General features: G+C 39.3%; 1 protein-coding gene across 3 annotated transcripts in view; it reads right to left on the bottom strand.

The window, feature by feature from the left end:
• The window catches only part of LOC126251606 (cytoplasmic dynein 2 light intermediate chain 1), an 80,215-nt gene that overhangs the window by 18,386 nt on the left and 46,366 nt on the right, over positions 1-15,463 (bottom strand). For all 3 annotated transcript variants that reach the window (XM_049952141.1, XM_049952140.1, XM_049952142.1), the window contains one exon: positions 13,946-14,103. In XM_049952141.1, coding sequence (XP_049808098.1) covers positions 13,946-14,103 — 158 coding nt within the window. The remainder of the gene's footprint in view (positions 1-13,945; positions 14,104-15,463) is intronic.

Here is a 15,463-nt window from a genome sequence, read left to right as displayed (position 1 = left end):
AAACGATTATGTATGAGCAAGTTAGTGCCTACTTGGGTAAACTAAATATAATTAGTGATAAACAGTTTGGATTTAGGAAAGGTAAATCCACAACAGATGCAATGGACTCCCTCGTAAAATTAGTCCTAGATGTGTTCGAGGCTAGGGACTATGCCCAGGCTACATTTTGTGACCTGAGCAGAGCCTTTGACTGTGTAGAGCATGACACTGTGCTGAATAAGCTAGTTTACTATGGTTTTGATGACAACAGTATAAATATGTTCAGGTCTTTTCTAGAGAACCGTCAACAAGTTGTGTGCATTGGTAGGGAGAAATCAAATTTGGTTAATGTTAGGTACGGAGTGCCTCAAGGGTCGGTGCTTGGACCTTTACTGTTTATACTAATGATTAATGACCTGCCCTTATTCATAAAATCTCATACAATATTGTATGCTGATGACACAACTTTTCTACATAAAAGCTCTGATCTAGGTACACTGAAAACACTGACCGAAAATACCGTTGCTCAGTCCACATTATGGTTCAAAGCTAATGGCTTCTTGCTAAATGAAAACAAAACCCAGGCACTTTACTTTAGCCTCAGAGAGATTCCTAACTACCAGGAATTAGAAACTGTTAAATTTTTAGGTGTTACTATTGACAATAAATTGACGTGGGAACCACACATTAAAAATATATTGGCTAGGCTTTCAAGAGTGATTTATCTAATTAGAAATTTAAAAAGACATGTTCCCAATGACTATGTGAGATCAGCATATTTTGCCTTCTTCCAAAGCATCATCTCTTATGGAATTTTACTGTGGGGTAGTAGCTGTCATGTAAATGACATTTTACTTTTACAGAAGAAAGTAATAAGAATAATAACGGATTCTGATAAAACAGAACATTGTAAACCTCTGTTTATTAAATTGCAGTGTCTTACAGTAGTAAACATATTCATCTACAATGTTTTAATGTACATTAGAAACAATGTGTCTAATTTTGTGTTGAGAAGTGATATTCATAGCCATAATACTAGAAACAGAACATCTGTAGACGTGCCATATCATAGATTATCAAAATCACATAACTCTTACCTAGTTCTTGGACTAAGGATGTTTAATAGACTAAGTGCTGACTTTAAAGAACCGCCTGTAAATATCTTTAAAGCTAAATTATACAAGCTACTAGTGAAAAATCCGTTTTACTCCATTGACGAATTCTTTGAAGATGAAAATACTGTATTCTAATGTGTACCTATTTTATGTAAACCAATTCACTTCGATATAGTAGTTTATGTAGAAATATATGCTCTTGACTTTGTCTATTGCTGTAATCAGCTGAACGACAATAAAATTATTATTATTATTATTATTATTATTATTATTATTATCAGACATCTGGATGAACACCAACACGACCAGCCACTCTCCAAAGAAGTTCAAAAGGTGATTACTCCGATCTACAAGGCTCTTTCAGAGCACACATTATTGTACCAGTGCTTGGGAGGAAACACACAAAATTCAAATGAAAGTTTGAACACGTGTGTTTGGAACTTAGCCCCCAAGCATTTGAATTCTGGTGTGAAGACTGTGGAGACTGCGACTTTCCTGGCAGTGAGCAGCTTCAACAAAGGGTATTCAGCAAATCTGAAGACTATGACAACCATGGACGTCACCCTGGGACTCTATTCAACACAGTTCGCCAAGCATTCGCCGCTTGTCACTGGCCGTACAAGCGGCTCTGGAGCAGTGCAGGATGGCCCAGATCAAGCAGAACGCCCTCTATGAGGAAGAGGAAGGGCTAGTTTATGGATCCAGAATAGCAGATTGAACGTAAGTTGCATAATATTACATTTATATGTAGTCAAAACTTCAAACGCGTTTTTCTCGAAATGCCTTTTTTTTATCACGCGGTATGGTAACTTCAAATCTACTGACCTAATTGGTATGATTCTTTGTTTCTGATGAAGCTAACTAAATTGTCTAGGAGTTGTACCACTTTTACTCTGCTCCATCAACTACGAATATTTTTACTTGGCTGACGAAGTCGAAAAATAGATTAAAAAGACGCTATTTTTTTTTCAAATGGCTGCCATTTTGTTTCCTATAGTTCAAATAACTTAAACGAGGTACAACTCCTAAAGAATCTTATATACTTCGCTAACGTCAACTCAATTTTGATTTCAGATGAGCCAGTTGACCTGTGACATACCGAGCATGGAGGTCTACATCGATATTTTGTTGCGTTCTGACGGCACTTACGTCTTTGTGCTTCAACATTTCCGGTCGAAAAAAATCCAGTTTGTAGAGGAAATATCAATAAACATTTTGACCAAATTTGACATTGATATCTATAACACATCCCGAGAAAAAAATTCTCAAAGAACATGCTTTTTTCAGGCCAAAGATAGTAAACCTCCCCTTAAGCTAATGCCATTTGGTTTGTGTAATGCTCCAGCAACTTTTGAACAGACGATGGGTAATCTTCTAAGTCACCTGAAGTGGACAATGTGTCTTTGTTATTTAGATGATATCATAGTGTTCTCAGAGACATTTGATGAACATATAAAAAGACTGAGGGCCTTTCTTAAGTGGGTCCAACAAGGCAGACTGAAACTTAATCCAAGAAAGTGTCGCTTTGGAGGAAAAGTAATCAAAATACTTGGACACCTTGTGACAAATGAAGGTGTGTGACCAGACCCAGAAAAGGTGAGATCTATAACGGAATTTCCTATCCCTAAAAGTATTAGACATGTGAGTAGCTTCCTTGGGTTATGTTCTTATTACTGTTGTTTTATCAAAGACTTGTATCAAAGCCAGGCCACTCTAAGAGTTTTTAAAAGCTGATGCTAAAATTATCTAGGGTGGTGCTCAACAAGAGTCTTTCGATGTGATGCAAAAAGCTCTGATGACTGACCCTGTACTTAGTCTGTATGATGAGAGAGCACCTACAGAACTACACACAGATGCCAGTGTGTATGGGATCGGTGCTATCCTGGTGCAAATTTCGAATGGAAAAGAGAAGGTTATAGCCTATGCTTCTAGGACACTTAAAAAATCCGAGAGAAAATACTCAACTACAGAAAGATAATGCGCAAAATATCAACAGTATCGCTATGGAAGGCCATTCACAGTTGTTACAGACCATCATTCACTTTGTTGGTTAACAGGTCTTGAGGATCCAACAGGACGACTCGCCAGGTGGGCACTACGTCTTAAAGAGTATGATATTACCATAGTGTACAAAAGTGGAAGAAAACACCAAGATGCCAACTGTCTCTCAAGAATCCCTATGCAAGACCATCAAGACTTTGATAAAGACAGTGACTGTCTCGCTGCACTCCAGGATCTCTCTGATGAGCAGAAAAAGGAGGCCAAGATATCTCAAATTACGCTTACCTTAAAACAGGCAGAGGATGTGAAAGGACAACGCCTTTCCAGCGTGTTGGGATTGACCTCCTCGGACAGTTTCCAATGTCTGCTACTGGCAAAGATGCATTACTGTATGCAGTGATTATCTGACATGCTATACCATTACTAAAGCTGTGAAAACAGCCGAAGCATTCGAGGTAGCCAAATTCATCAGGGAAGACATTTATTAAAACACGGTGCCCCAAGGTCATTAATTAAGGATCGAGGGAAAGTTTTTTAATCGAATCTTGTGACAGAGATAAACCGTTGGTGCAACATTACTCATCACATGACGACTGCCTACCATCCGCAAACTAACGGGTTTACTGAACGCCTTAATAAGACCTTGGCCGACATGCTATCAATGTTCATCAGTGTTGAGCAGAGCAACTGGGATGAGGTGCTACCTTTCGTGACGTTTGTCTTCAAAACCGCCAAACAAGACACCACTGGATTTATGCCATTTTTCCTGGTGCATGGGCGTGAGGCAACTACGACGGTGGACACTGTGCTTCCTTTACATCCTGATGATGTGGATGACAACTACATTGGCCAGGTGTTAACTGGAGCTAAGGAAGCTTAACAGTTAGCTCGACTCCGCACACTGCATGCTCAAGAAAACGATCAATGAAGGATGACGCGAGTCACCGCCTTGTTGTCTACCAGCCTGGTGACCTCGTCTGGATCTTCACTCCTGTTCAGAAGGTTGGTCTCTGTGAGAAACTCCTCAGGCGCTACTTTGGACCTTATAAGGTTGTAAAACAGTTGTTTGATGTTGCTTATGAAGTTGAAGATTTTGAAACCGACACAAGACGATGAAAGATCAGAGATAAGATACGGTCCACGTCCTTTGAATGAAGCCCTATAAGGATCCTGCAACCCAGGGTAAATTCGAAGCTCCGCGAACAGGCGAAAAGCGGAAAGGTGGTGAAGAGCATAGCAGCAAAGGAAGTTCTAAGAAGATCACCGCCAGGGCGAACATCAGTCATCAGGAGTCGGAGTATGGAGAATCAATGACTCATTCCCAGACTAGGAGGACGTAACACCAAGATGCTGTTCTCTTAAGGAAGGAACAATGTCACAGTAAAACCTGAGTAGCACAGTCGCCGTGGTGCAGTGGTTATGATACTAGACTGTTGCATGGAAGGTTGTGAGTTCAAAACTCATCTGAACTGTAAAATTTTAATTTCTATAATCGGTTCGAGTACAGTCTAGAAGTATCCACAAATGTCAAGAATCATTGTACTGGAATGTTCTGTAACTGTATATATGCGGTATGTGTTATGGCCGGAGGCAGTACGCTCTGCACTTTTGTATGTGCAAGTGCTAAATAAACCTTCATTAAGTGAAGTTAGTGTTCATCATTCATATAATTACACCTCCTTCTACTTGATAATATAGATAAGAAAAATTCCATCTTTTGAACCAAATGCGTTCCACCTATTCATGTTAAGGCATCTCAGTGTTTATTACACACAGATAAATTCAGTTGCAAGTGACAGATTCTTCCTTATTTATACAATAACACATTACTGAAGTTAGCAACTGAGGAGAAATGACTGCAAATGGTAATTATGTTACTGGTCTTTTTTCTTCATAGTGTGGTCCAGTAGAGCCCAAATATTAATAATAATAATAGTAATAGTAATAATAATAATAATAATAATAGTAATAATAATGCATGTAAATAGGCAAAATATCTTACATTTTTGGTTATGCAATTAGTGACCAATCTTTGGAAACTGTCACAATATTCAAATATCTAGGAGTTAACACCCAGAAAGAATTAAAGTGGAATGACCACATGAATTTAACCACGGAGAAGGCAGATGCGACAACCAGATTTATTGGAATAATTCTAAGGAAATCTAATTCACAAACAAAAGATGTTGCTTACAAAATGTTTGTATGACCTGTTCTTGAATATTGTTTCTTGGTCTGGGACCTTTACCAAACTGATTAACAGAAGAGAAAGAAAAGATCGACAGAAAAGTTGCACGAATCATCATGATTTTTTCAATCTGTGTGTGTCACATAAGCACTCAATGAAGTGCAAGGGGAAACATTACATGAAAAATTGTGTGCGTTTTGGAGAGTGCTTACAAAATTCGAACAGATCAGATTACAAAATGGGCTATGAAACATATTACTTTCTCCAACATATATCGTGCTTAATGGCCACAACAATGAAGTTAGAGATATTTGGGTTCATACTAAAGCCCCTGGCAGTCTTTTTACCACATACCACCTGTGTATGAATGGTAATACAGAGATGAGATAATAATACTGGTACACTATGCAACCTTTGCTATTACAGTGGCTTGCAGAGTACAGAAATAGATGTCAACGTTATGTTTCAAACCTATCAGAAGTTTAGTTTTCATGTTGTTGTTGTTGCGATCTTCAGTCTTGAGACTGGTTTGATGCAGCTCTCCATGCTACTCTATCCTGTGCAAGCTTCTTCATCTCCCAGTACTCACTGCAACCTACATCCTTCTGAATCTGCTTAGTGTATTCATCTCTTGGTCTCCCTCTACAATTTTTACCCTCCACGCTGCCCTCCAATACGAAATTTGTGATCCCTTGATGACTCAGAACATATCCTACCAACCGGTCTCTTCTTCTTGTCAAGTTGTGCCACAAACTCCTCTTCTCCCCATTTCTATTCAATACCTCCTCATTAGTTATGTGATCTACCCATCTAATTTTCAGCATTCTTCTGTAGCACCACATTTCGAAAGCTTCTATTCTCTTCTTGTCTAAACCATTTATCATCCACGTTTCACTTCCATAAATGGCTACACTCCATACAAATACTTTCAGAAACGACTTCCTGACATTTATATCTACACTCAATGTTAACAAATTTCTCTTCTTCAGAAACGCTTTCCTTGCCATTGCCAGTCTACATTTTATATCCTCTCTACTTCGACCATCATCAGTTATTTTGCTCCCCAAATAGCAAAACTCCTTTACTACTTTAAGTGTCTCATTTCCTAATCTAATTCCCTCAGCATCACCCGATTTAATTCGACTACATTCCATTATCCTTATTTTGCTTTTGTTGATATTCATCTTGTATCCTTTCAAGACACTGTCCATTCCGTTCAACTGCTCTTCCAAGTCCTTTGCTGTCTCTGACAGAATTACAATGTCATCGGCGAACCTCAAAGTTTTTATTTCTTCTCCATGGATTTTAATATGTACTCCAAATTTTTCTTTTGTTTCCTTTACTGCTTGCTCAATATACAGATGGAATAACATCGGAGAGAGGCTACAACCCTGCCTCACTCCTTTCCCAACCACTGCTTCCCTTTCATGCCCCTCGACTCTTATAACTGCCATCTGGTTTCTGTACAAATTGTAAATAGCCTTTCGCTCCCTGTATTTTACCCCTGCCACCCTTAGAATTTGAAAGAGAGTATTCCAGTCAACATTGTCAAAAGCTTTCCCTAAGTCTACAAATGCTAGAAACGTAAGTTTGCCTTTCCTTAATCTTTCTTCTAAGATAAGTCGTAAGGTCAGTATTGCCTCACGTGTCCCAAAATTTCTACGGAATCCAAACTGATCTTCCCCGAGGTCGGATCATACCAGCTTTTCCATTTGTCTGTAAAGAATTCACGTTAGTATTTTGCAGCTGTGACTTATTAAACTGATAGTTCGGTAATTTTCACATCTGTCAACACCTGCTTTCTTTGGGATTGGAATTATTATATTCTTCTTGAAATCTGAGGGTATTTCGCCTGTCTCATACATCTTGCTCACCAGATGGTAGAGTTTTGTCAGGACTGGCTCTCCCAAGGCTGTCAGTAGTTCTAATGGAATGTTGTCTACTCCTGGGGCCTTGTTTCGACTCAGGTCTTCCACTGCTCTGTCAAACTCTTCACGCAGTATCGTATCTCCCATTTCATCTTCATCTACATCTTCATCCATTTCCATAATATTGTCCTCAAGTACATCGCCCTTGTATAGACCCTCTATATACTCCTTCCACCTTTCTGCTTTCCCTGCTTTGGTTAGAACTGGGTTTCCATCTGAGCTCTTGATATTCATACAAGTGGTTCTCTTTTCTCCAAAGTTCCCTTTAATTTTCCTGTTGGCAGTATCTATCTTACCCCAAGTGAGATAAGCCTCTACATCCTTACATTTGTGCTCTAGCCACCCCTGCTTAGCCATTTTGCACTTCTTGTCGATCTCATTTTTGAGACGTTTGTATTCCTTTTTTCTGCTTCATTTACTGCATTTTTATATTTTCTCCTTTCATCAATTAAATTCAGTATTTCTTCTGTTACCCAAGGATTTCTACTAGCCTTCGTCTTTTTACCTGCTTGATCCCCTGCTGCCTTCACTACTTCATCCCTCAGAACTACCCATTCTTCTTCTACTGTATTTCTTTCCCCCATTCCTGTCAATGTTCCCTTATGCTCTCCCTGAAACTCTGTACAGTCTCTGGCTTAGTCAGTTTATCCAGGTCCCATCTCCTTAAATTCCCACCTTTCTGCAGTTTATTCAGTTTTAATCTACAGTTCATAACCAATAGATTGTGGTCAGAGTCCACATCTGCCCCTGGAAAAGTCTTACAATTTAAAACCTGGTTCCTAAATCTCTGTCTTACCATTATATAATCTATCTGATACGTTCTAGTATCTCCAGGATTCTTCCATGTATACAACCTTCTTTCATGATTCTTGAACCAAGTGTTTGCTCTGTGCAAACCTCTACCAGACGGCTTCCTCTCTCATTTCTTACCCCCAATGCATATTCACCTACTATGTTTCCTTCTCTCCCTTTTCCTACTGTCGAATTCCAGTCACCCATGACTATTAAATTTTCATCTCCTTTCACTACCTGAATAATTTCTTTTATCTCATCATACATTTCATCAATTTCTTCATCATCTGCAGAGCTAGTTGGCATATAAACTTGTACTACTGTAGTAGGCGTGGGCTTCATGTCTATCTTGGCCACTATAATACGTTCACTATGCTGTTTGTAGTAGCTTACCCGCAATCCTATTTTTTAATTCATTATTAAACCTACTCCTGCGTTACCCCTATTTGATTTTGTATTTATAACCCTGTATTCACCTGACCAAAAGTCTTGTTCCTCCTGCCACCGAACTTCACTAATTCCCACTATATCTAACTTCAATCTATCCATTTCCCTTTTTAAATTTTCTAACCTACCTGCCCGATTAAGGGATCTGACATTCCACGCTCCGATCCGTAGAACACCAGTTTTCTTTCTCCTGATAACGATGTCCTCTTGAGTAGTCCCCACCCGGAGATCCGAATGGGGGACTATTTTACCTCCGGAATATTTTACCCAAGAGGATGCCATCATCATTTAACCATACAGTAAAGCTGCATGTCCTCGGGAAAAATTACGGCTGTAGTTTCCCCTTGCTTTCAGCCATTCGCAGTACCAGCACAGCTAGGCCGTTTTGGTTAGTGTTACAAGGCCAGATCAGTCAATCATCCAGACTGTTGCCCCTGCAACTACTGAAAAGGCTGCTGCCCCTCTTCAGGAACCACACATTTGTCTGGCCTCTCAACAGATACCCCTCTGTTGTGGTTGCACCTACGGTACAGCCATCTGTATCGCTGAGGCACGCAAGCCTCCCCAGCAACGGAAAGGTCCATGGTTCATGGGGGGGGTTAGTTTTCATAGCTCTACTTAATTTATCAAAGGTGGCCCAGGACATTTTTTCTCCTTTATTTCTTTCTTTTGCTGTCCATCCACCTGTTGCCATCAACTAACCTAAATACAAAAATCTTATCAGCTGGTTATATGACTTCAGCATTAATTAACACTGTACTCTTCTTTCTGTTTTAATTATACATTTTATGGTTCTTATTATAATGAGTTTGAGTACTACTTTCAAACTTGCTCAGTTATGAGGGTTGGAAATTAGTAGTGGCATCACTGTTGTGGCATCACTGTTGTAGAGATGTAATGCAATAACATCACTTATACTTCACACTAGTTGCACAGCTCTACCTTACCTCAGCACAAATAGACCCACACTTTCCACATCACACACATACACATTTAAGGAATAAACAGAGCCTTGTGTTGCAAACAGTCTAATACAGTATTTCTGAAAGAAGAATAATGGAGCTAGATAGAAACTGAATTGCCAGAAAATGTACTGCAAAACAATGTTAAAAGGTTCTTCAAAAGGCTTGCAGGAAATCTGCATTGCCTTACAGAATAGTGACAACAAACTGGGTATGAGTTTTCAATAACGGACACAAAAACTGTGGCAAACATTCGCTGACCAGGTTGCCGCAGTGTCAGTGAAAAAGTGTCCCCTCTTACCAAGTTACTGGACAAATTGGATGATTGAGCTGGCCCAAGAGGAAGGATTAGTTCATACAACTGTGGTTTCATTCATTCATTCATTCATCCATTGTGTTTTGTAGATCCCATCAGGTAGAAGAACCATCATGGATGTGTAACGAGTGAAAGTACACATTAACATCATTAACAAAGGACAAAGAGAGTATGGAAACTTAGTCTGTATACTGTATTAATAATAAACTACCACTATGCTGTTTAATGATAATCACGCTTATGCCAGCTAAATATAATTGAGTACACTGGTAAGAAAACTGCTACTCTGACAAAAAAAGTGCCTCCTCAATTTTACTATACAGCACCTGTTTATCTGCTATTAGTAGCTCAATACAACTGCATTCTGAATCCTGAGCAAAGAGGCTAAGTCTATAAGAAAATTATTTTTGTGCTGTGAATATCACATTTCAGTTGAAACTGATTTTTATTTTTAGAAACAAAAACCACTGCAGAGTGAACCTTCATATTCTGAAGGAATGCTTGGGCAAGAGACAAATTTAATCATAACTGGTTCAGCATGATTTGATGGAAATAAAGAAATGGCTGTGATATAATACTGCATGATTTGATGTAAATAAAGAAATGGCTGTGATATAATACTGCTTGTACCCATTTGGAATGCTATGCATGAGAAGGAGAGGCTTTCTTACACCGTATCATTATGTTGGATGAGACATGGGCCACATCTTACGAGCCATATCTGAAACACCAATCAGACAAATGGAATCATTACAAAAACCACAACAATTAAAAACTTGTCAAAATCCAAGCGATGTGAAAGTTATGGTGATTCTTGTGCAGGACTGTGATGTGTTATCATAATGTATACTGTTCCTCAATGGTAGATCATCAAGGGTGCAGTTCATTTTTGGACCACGACCTGCAACCAACTTTGAGTTAAAAGTGGCAACTCCTCCCACAGAACCCACCCATCATCTTGTAGGACAACTGTCACATGCATACAGTGCAAGAAGAGACTGATCTGTTAGTCATCAGGGCTGGGAAGTGCTGTATCATCCAACGTACCTGCTGGACTTAAGATGTGGTGACTTCAAATAGATTTGTAAGATGATGGAAGCACTTCATGGCATTCACTTCAGAACTGTTACACAAATTCCTCAGTTAATAGGTTATGTCCATACAAACTATTACCACAAATGACACCACTAAATCTGTCCTACAACTTCCATATGACTGGCAATAGGTTACACGCAATGCTACTGAATACTTAGAAGGACAGTAAAACTCTGAAATATATATCTATTTTGTATCAGTTTTGAATAAATAGTTGCATCTATTAAAGGTCCAACCCTCATTCTAGCATATTTAGCCCTACATCTATATCCCTTCATCTATATACATATTCCACAAGCCACTGTACAGTGCATGGCAGGAGGTACCCTGTGCCACTACTAGTCATTTCCTTTCCTGTTCCACTCTGAAATAGAGCAAGGGAAAATGGCTGTCTATATGCCTTCATAAGAGCCCTAATTTCTCGTATCTTATGTTCGTGGTCCTTACACAAAATGTACATTGGTGGCAGTGAATCAGTCTACAGTCAGCTTCAAATGCCAGTTCTCTAAATTTTCTCAATAACGATCCCAAAAAGAACATTGCCTTCCCTCCATGGATTCCCATTTGTGTTCCTGATGGGTCTCCATAATACCTGCGTGTTGTTCACACCAAACAGAAACAAATCTAGCAGCTCGCCTTTGAACTGCTTCCATGTCTTCCTGACTTAGACCACTGGACTCACATTCGAGAGGATGATGGTTCAAACCCGTGTCCGGCCATCCTGATTTAGGTTTTCAATGATTTCCCTAAATCACTTCAGGCAAATGCCGGGATGATTCCTTTGAAAGGGCATGGCTGACTTCCTTCCTCATCCTTACCAAATCCGATGGGACCGATGACCTCACTGTTTGGTCCCCTCCCCCCAAATCAACCAACCAACTATGTCTTCCTTTAATCCAACCTGGTGCATTTCACAAACACTCAATCAGACTCACAAATTAATCATACTATGTCCTAGATGTGGTCTCCTTTACAGGTGAACCACACTTTGCTAAAATTCTCCTGATAAACCACAGTCAACCATTTGCTTTCCCTACTACAATCCTTAAACACTCATTGCATTTCATATTGCTTTGCAACATTATTCCTAGATATTTAGTCAATGTGACTGTGTCAAGCAGCATCCTAGTAATGCTTCATTTGAATATTATGGGTTCTTTTTTTCCTACTCATCCACATTAACTTACATTTTTCTACATTCAGAGCTGGCTGCTATTCATCACATCAACTAGAAATTTTGTCTAAGTCATCCTGTATCCTCCTACAGTCCCTCAACAATGACCCCTTCCCATACACCATAGCATCATCAGCAAACAGCCACAGATCAATGCTTACCCTGTCCGCCAGATCATTTATGTATATGGAAAATAACAGCAGTCTCATCACACTTTTCTGGGGCACTCCTGACAATACCCTTGTCTCTGATGAACACTTGACATTGAGGACAACCTACTGGGTTCTGTTACTTAAGAAGTCTTTGAGCCTCTCACATATCTAACAATCTGTTCTGAATTCTCATACCTTCATTTCCAGTCTGCAGTAAGGCACCATGTCAAATGCTGTTTGGAAATCTAGGAATATGGACTCTGTCTGTTGCCCTTCATTCATAGTTCACAGGATATCATGTGAGGAAAGGACAAGCTAAGTTTTGCATGAGTGATGCTTTCTAAAACTGTGCTAATTCGTAGACAGAAGCTTTTCCATCTCAAGGAAATTTATTGTATTGGAACTGAAAATATGTTCAAGAATTCTGCAGCAGACCAATGTTAAGGAAACTGGTCTATAATTTTGTGGGTGCGTTCTTTTACTCTTCTTATATACAAGGGCCATCTGTGCTTCTTTCCAGTCACATGGGACTTTGCACCGGTGAGAAATTCACGATAAATGCAAGTTAAAAAGGGACCGATGCTGTGCTATTCATAAAACCGAATTGGGATTCCATCTGGAGCTGGTGACTTATTTGTTTTCAACTCATTCCATTATTTCTATGTGCCAGGGGTGCCTATTACGATGTCCTCCTTACAGGAGTCTGTACAATTGTCAAAAAAACAGTAAATTTCTATGATTCTCCTGTGTGAATAACAGCTTAAATGTGAAATTTAAAACTTCAGCTTCCCTTTTGCTGTCTTCTACTGCTACACCAGACTGGTCAATGAGTGCCTGGATAGAAGCTTTAGACCCACTTAGCAAAATTATATATGTGTCCATAAGTTTCTTGGGTTCTAGGCAAGATCTTTTGCTAAGGCGTGATGGTGGTAGTTGCTGCATGTTTCTTGCAACAATCTTTTTATAGATATATGAATCTCCAGTAATCTTTGCCTGCTGTCATTTGAGCATTCGCCTTTGAACTGAGCATGCAACAGCTGTTACTATGTCAGCACTTTCCGAATTTCATTGTTAAATCATTGTGGGTCTTTTCTGTCCTTAACCCACTTACTCAACACAAACTTCTCCAGAGCATTATTACAATCTGTTTAAATTTTGCCCATAATTCCTCTGCATCCATCATACTGCAACTAAATGATGTAAATTCACTATCTAAGTAGGATGTTAATGTCTATTTATTTGCTCTTTCTAACAGAAATACTCTTCTAGCCTTCTTGATTGATTGATTTAGTAACTGTAGTCACTATGATGACACCACGATCACTAATTCTTGTCCCTATAATGACACCAAAGATAAGGCCATGTCTGTTTGCAGCTACAAGGTCTAAAATATTTCACTGTGTGCGAGCAATTAAACTACCTGCTCAAGACAGTATTCAGAAAACGTGTTCAAAAGTACTTCGCAAGACAGTCAGTCTGTACCCCTCGCAATGAATGTATAGACATTTCAGTCTATGCTCAGTAGATTAAAACTGGCTCCTACTAATATTGCATGACCAGCATATTCCCACACTACTGACTGTAGACTTTCTTTGAATAACTATAAAAATGCCAAGTGGAATTGGGTGGCATGAAAAAACATCTAAAACTTAAATTGATTGCCCATTTGATTAACCTAAAAGCCCATCATGCAGATATTACTAGAAAATACCATAGTAACTGCTTTTGAATTTGTTTATAAATTAGAAAGTATTTCATAGGTTTGTAACACATAAACAACTGAATAATCTACTTACACTGGCAGAGCACCAAATGCATGATGGTTCAGCACATCTTTTGCTTTCTTTACAAGGCCAGTATCACGATGACTGTAGAACAGCAATGTTGCTCCAAGAGTATGAGCCACATATCGAAGAGAACGACACACGATCTTCTTCTTTTCAGGATCAAACTCCTAGTGATGAAAAGATATAGGAAATTATCTTTGTGGACATAAATATCCAGTAAGCAGTATAAACAAACATGACTACACGCAACCACTAAGCTGCAGCTGATTAATGAGTAATGCTCAGACCTGCATAAAAGCAAAGAGATTATGTTAGATTTTAAGCTGCCACTCTTCTTATACTCATCAATGGAAAACCCAGGAAGGGATGTAACAATATTCTGAAAAGAGTAGTTGCTAGCGGAGATGCTGAGTTGCAGGTAGGCACAACATAAAGATTGTGAGAAAATGAGCTTTCGGCCAATAAGGCTTTCATCAGAGAGAGAACACACACACACACACACACACACACACACACACACGCGAGCGCGCGCGCGCGCGCGCGCGCGCACGCACGTGCACACCAACACAACTTACACACACATGACCGCAGTCTCTGGCTGCTGAGACCATACAGTGAGCAGCTGTGCACGATGGGAAACACAACTGGATGATAGGGGTAAGGAGGAGGCTAAGGTGCACCGTGGCCTCAGCATCCAGAGACTGTAGTCATTTGTGTGTGAGTTGCATTGGCGTGTGTGCGTGTGTGTGTGTGTGTGTGTGTTTGTTTTATATTGGGAAAGAAATGCCCCACACTGGCCAGAGCATTAAAATACTAGTTAACTGCCAGAGCATTCGCAGCAGAGTGCCAGAATTTGAAGTGCTGCTAAACAGCAGTGAAACTCACTTAACTTTAAACACAGAAACCTGGTTAAAACCTGAAATTGGTAATACTGAAAGTTCTGGGTAAAATTTAACTGGATATCAAAAGCATATATTAATGGGAAATGAAAGTGGTGTATTTTCACTGTAGACAAGAAACTCAAATCCATACGATATAAATCGATGCTACACAAGTGATTGATTGGTCAAGACTCAGCAACTGCGGTTGGCATATACTTATTATTGGATTCTTCCATCAGCCACCACACTCACTCAATGTTGTAACAGAAAACTTCGAACAAAAATCTCACTTTGTTAGTACATAAGTTCTCCAATTGTACAGTAATCACTGGAGGAGACTTTAATCATCCAACCATCAACTTGGGTAATTACAGTTTTGTTAATGGTGAATTTGATAAAGACATCCCTTGAAGCATTACTAAATGCTTTCTCTGAAAACTACCTAGAACAGATAGCTCACAACTCCACTCATGATGGAAATATATTACATCTAGTAGCTACAGACAGGACTACTCTCTTTGAGGATGTCCCCATTGAAACCAGTATCAATGTCCATGAGGCACTTGTAATAACAATGACTAACAAAGTACAAAGGGCAATTAAAACAAGTAGAAAAGTTACATGTTGAGTAAACTAAATAAGGAGA

This window comes from Schistocerca nitens, chromosome 4, assembly GCF_023898315.1.
Source record: "Schistocerca nitens isolate TAMUIC-IGC-003100 chromosome 4, iqSchNite1.1, whole genome shotgun sequence".
Taxonomy (NCBI): Eukaryota; Metazoa; Arthropoda; class Insecta; order Orthoptera; family Acrididae; genus Schistocerca; species Schistocerca nitens.
Note: the sequence above shows the minus strand (reverse complement) of the source record. Positions and strands in the feature narration are given on the sequence as shown.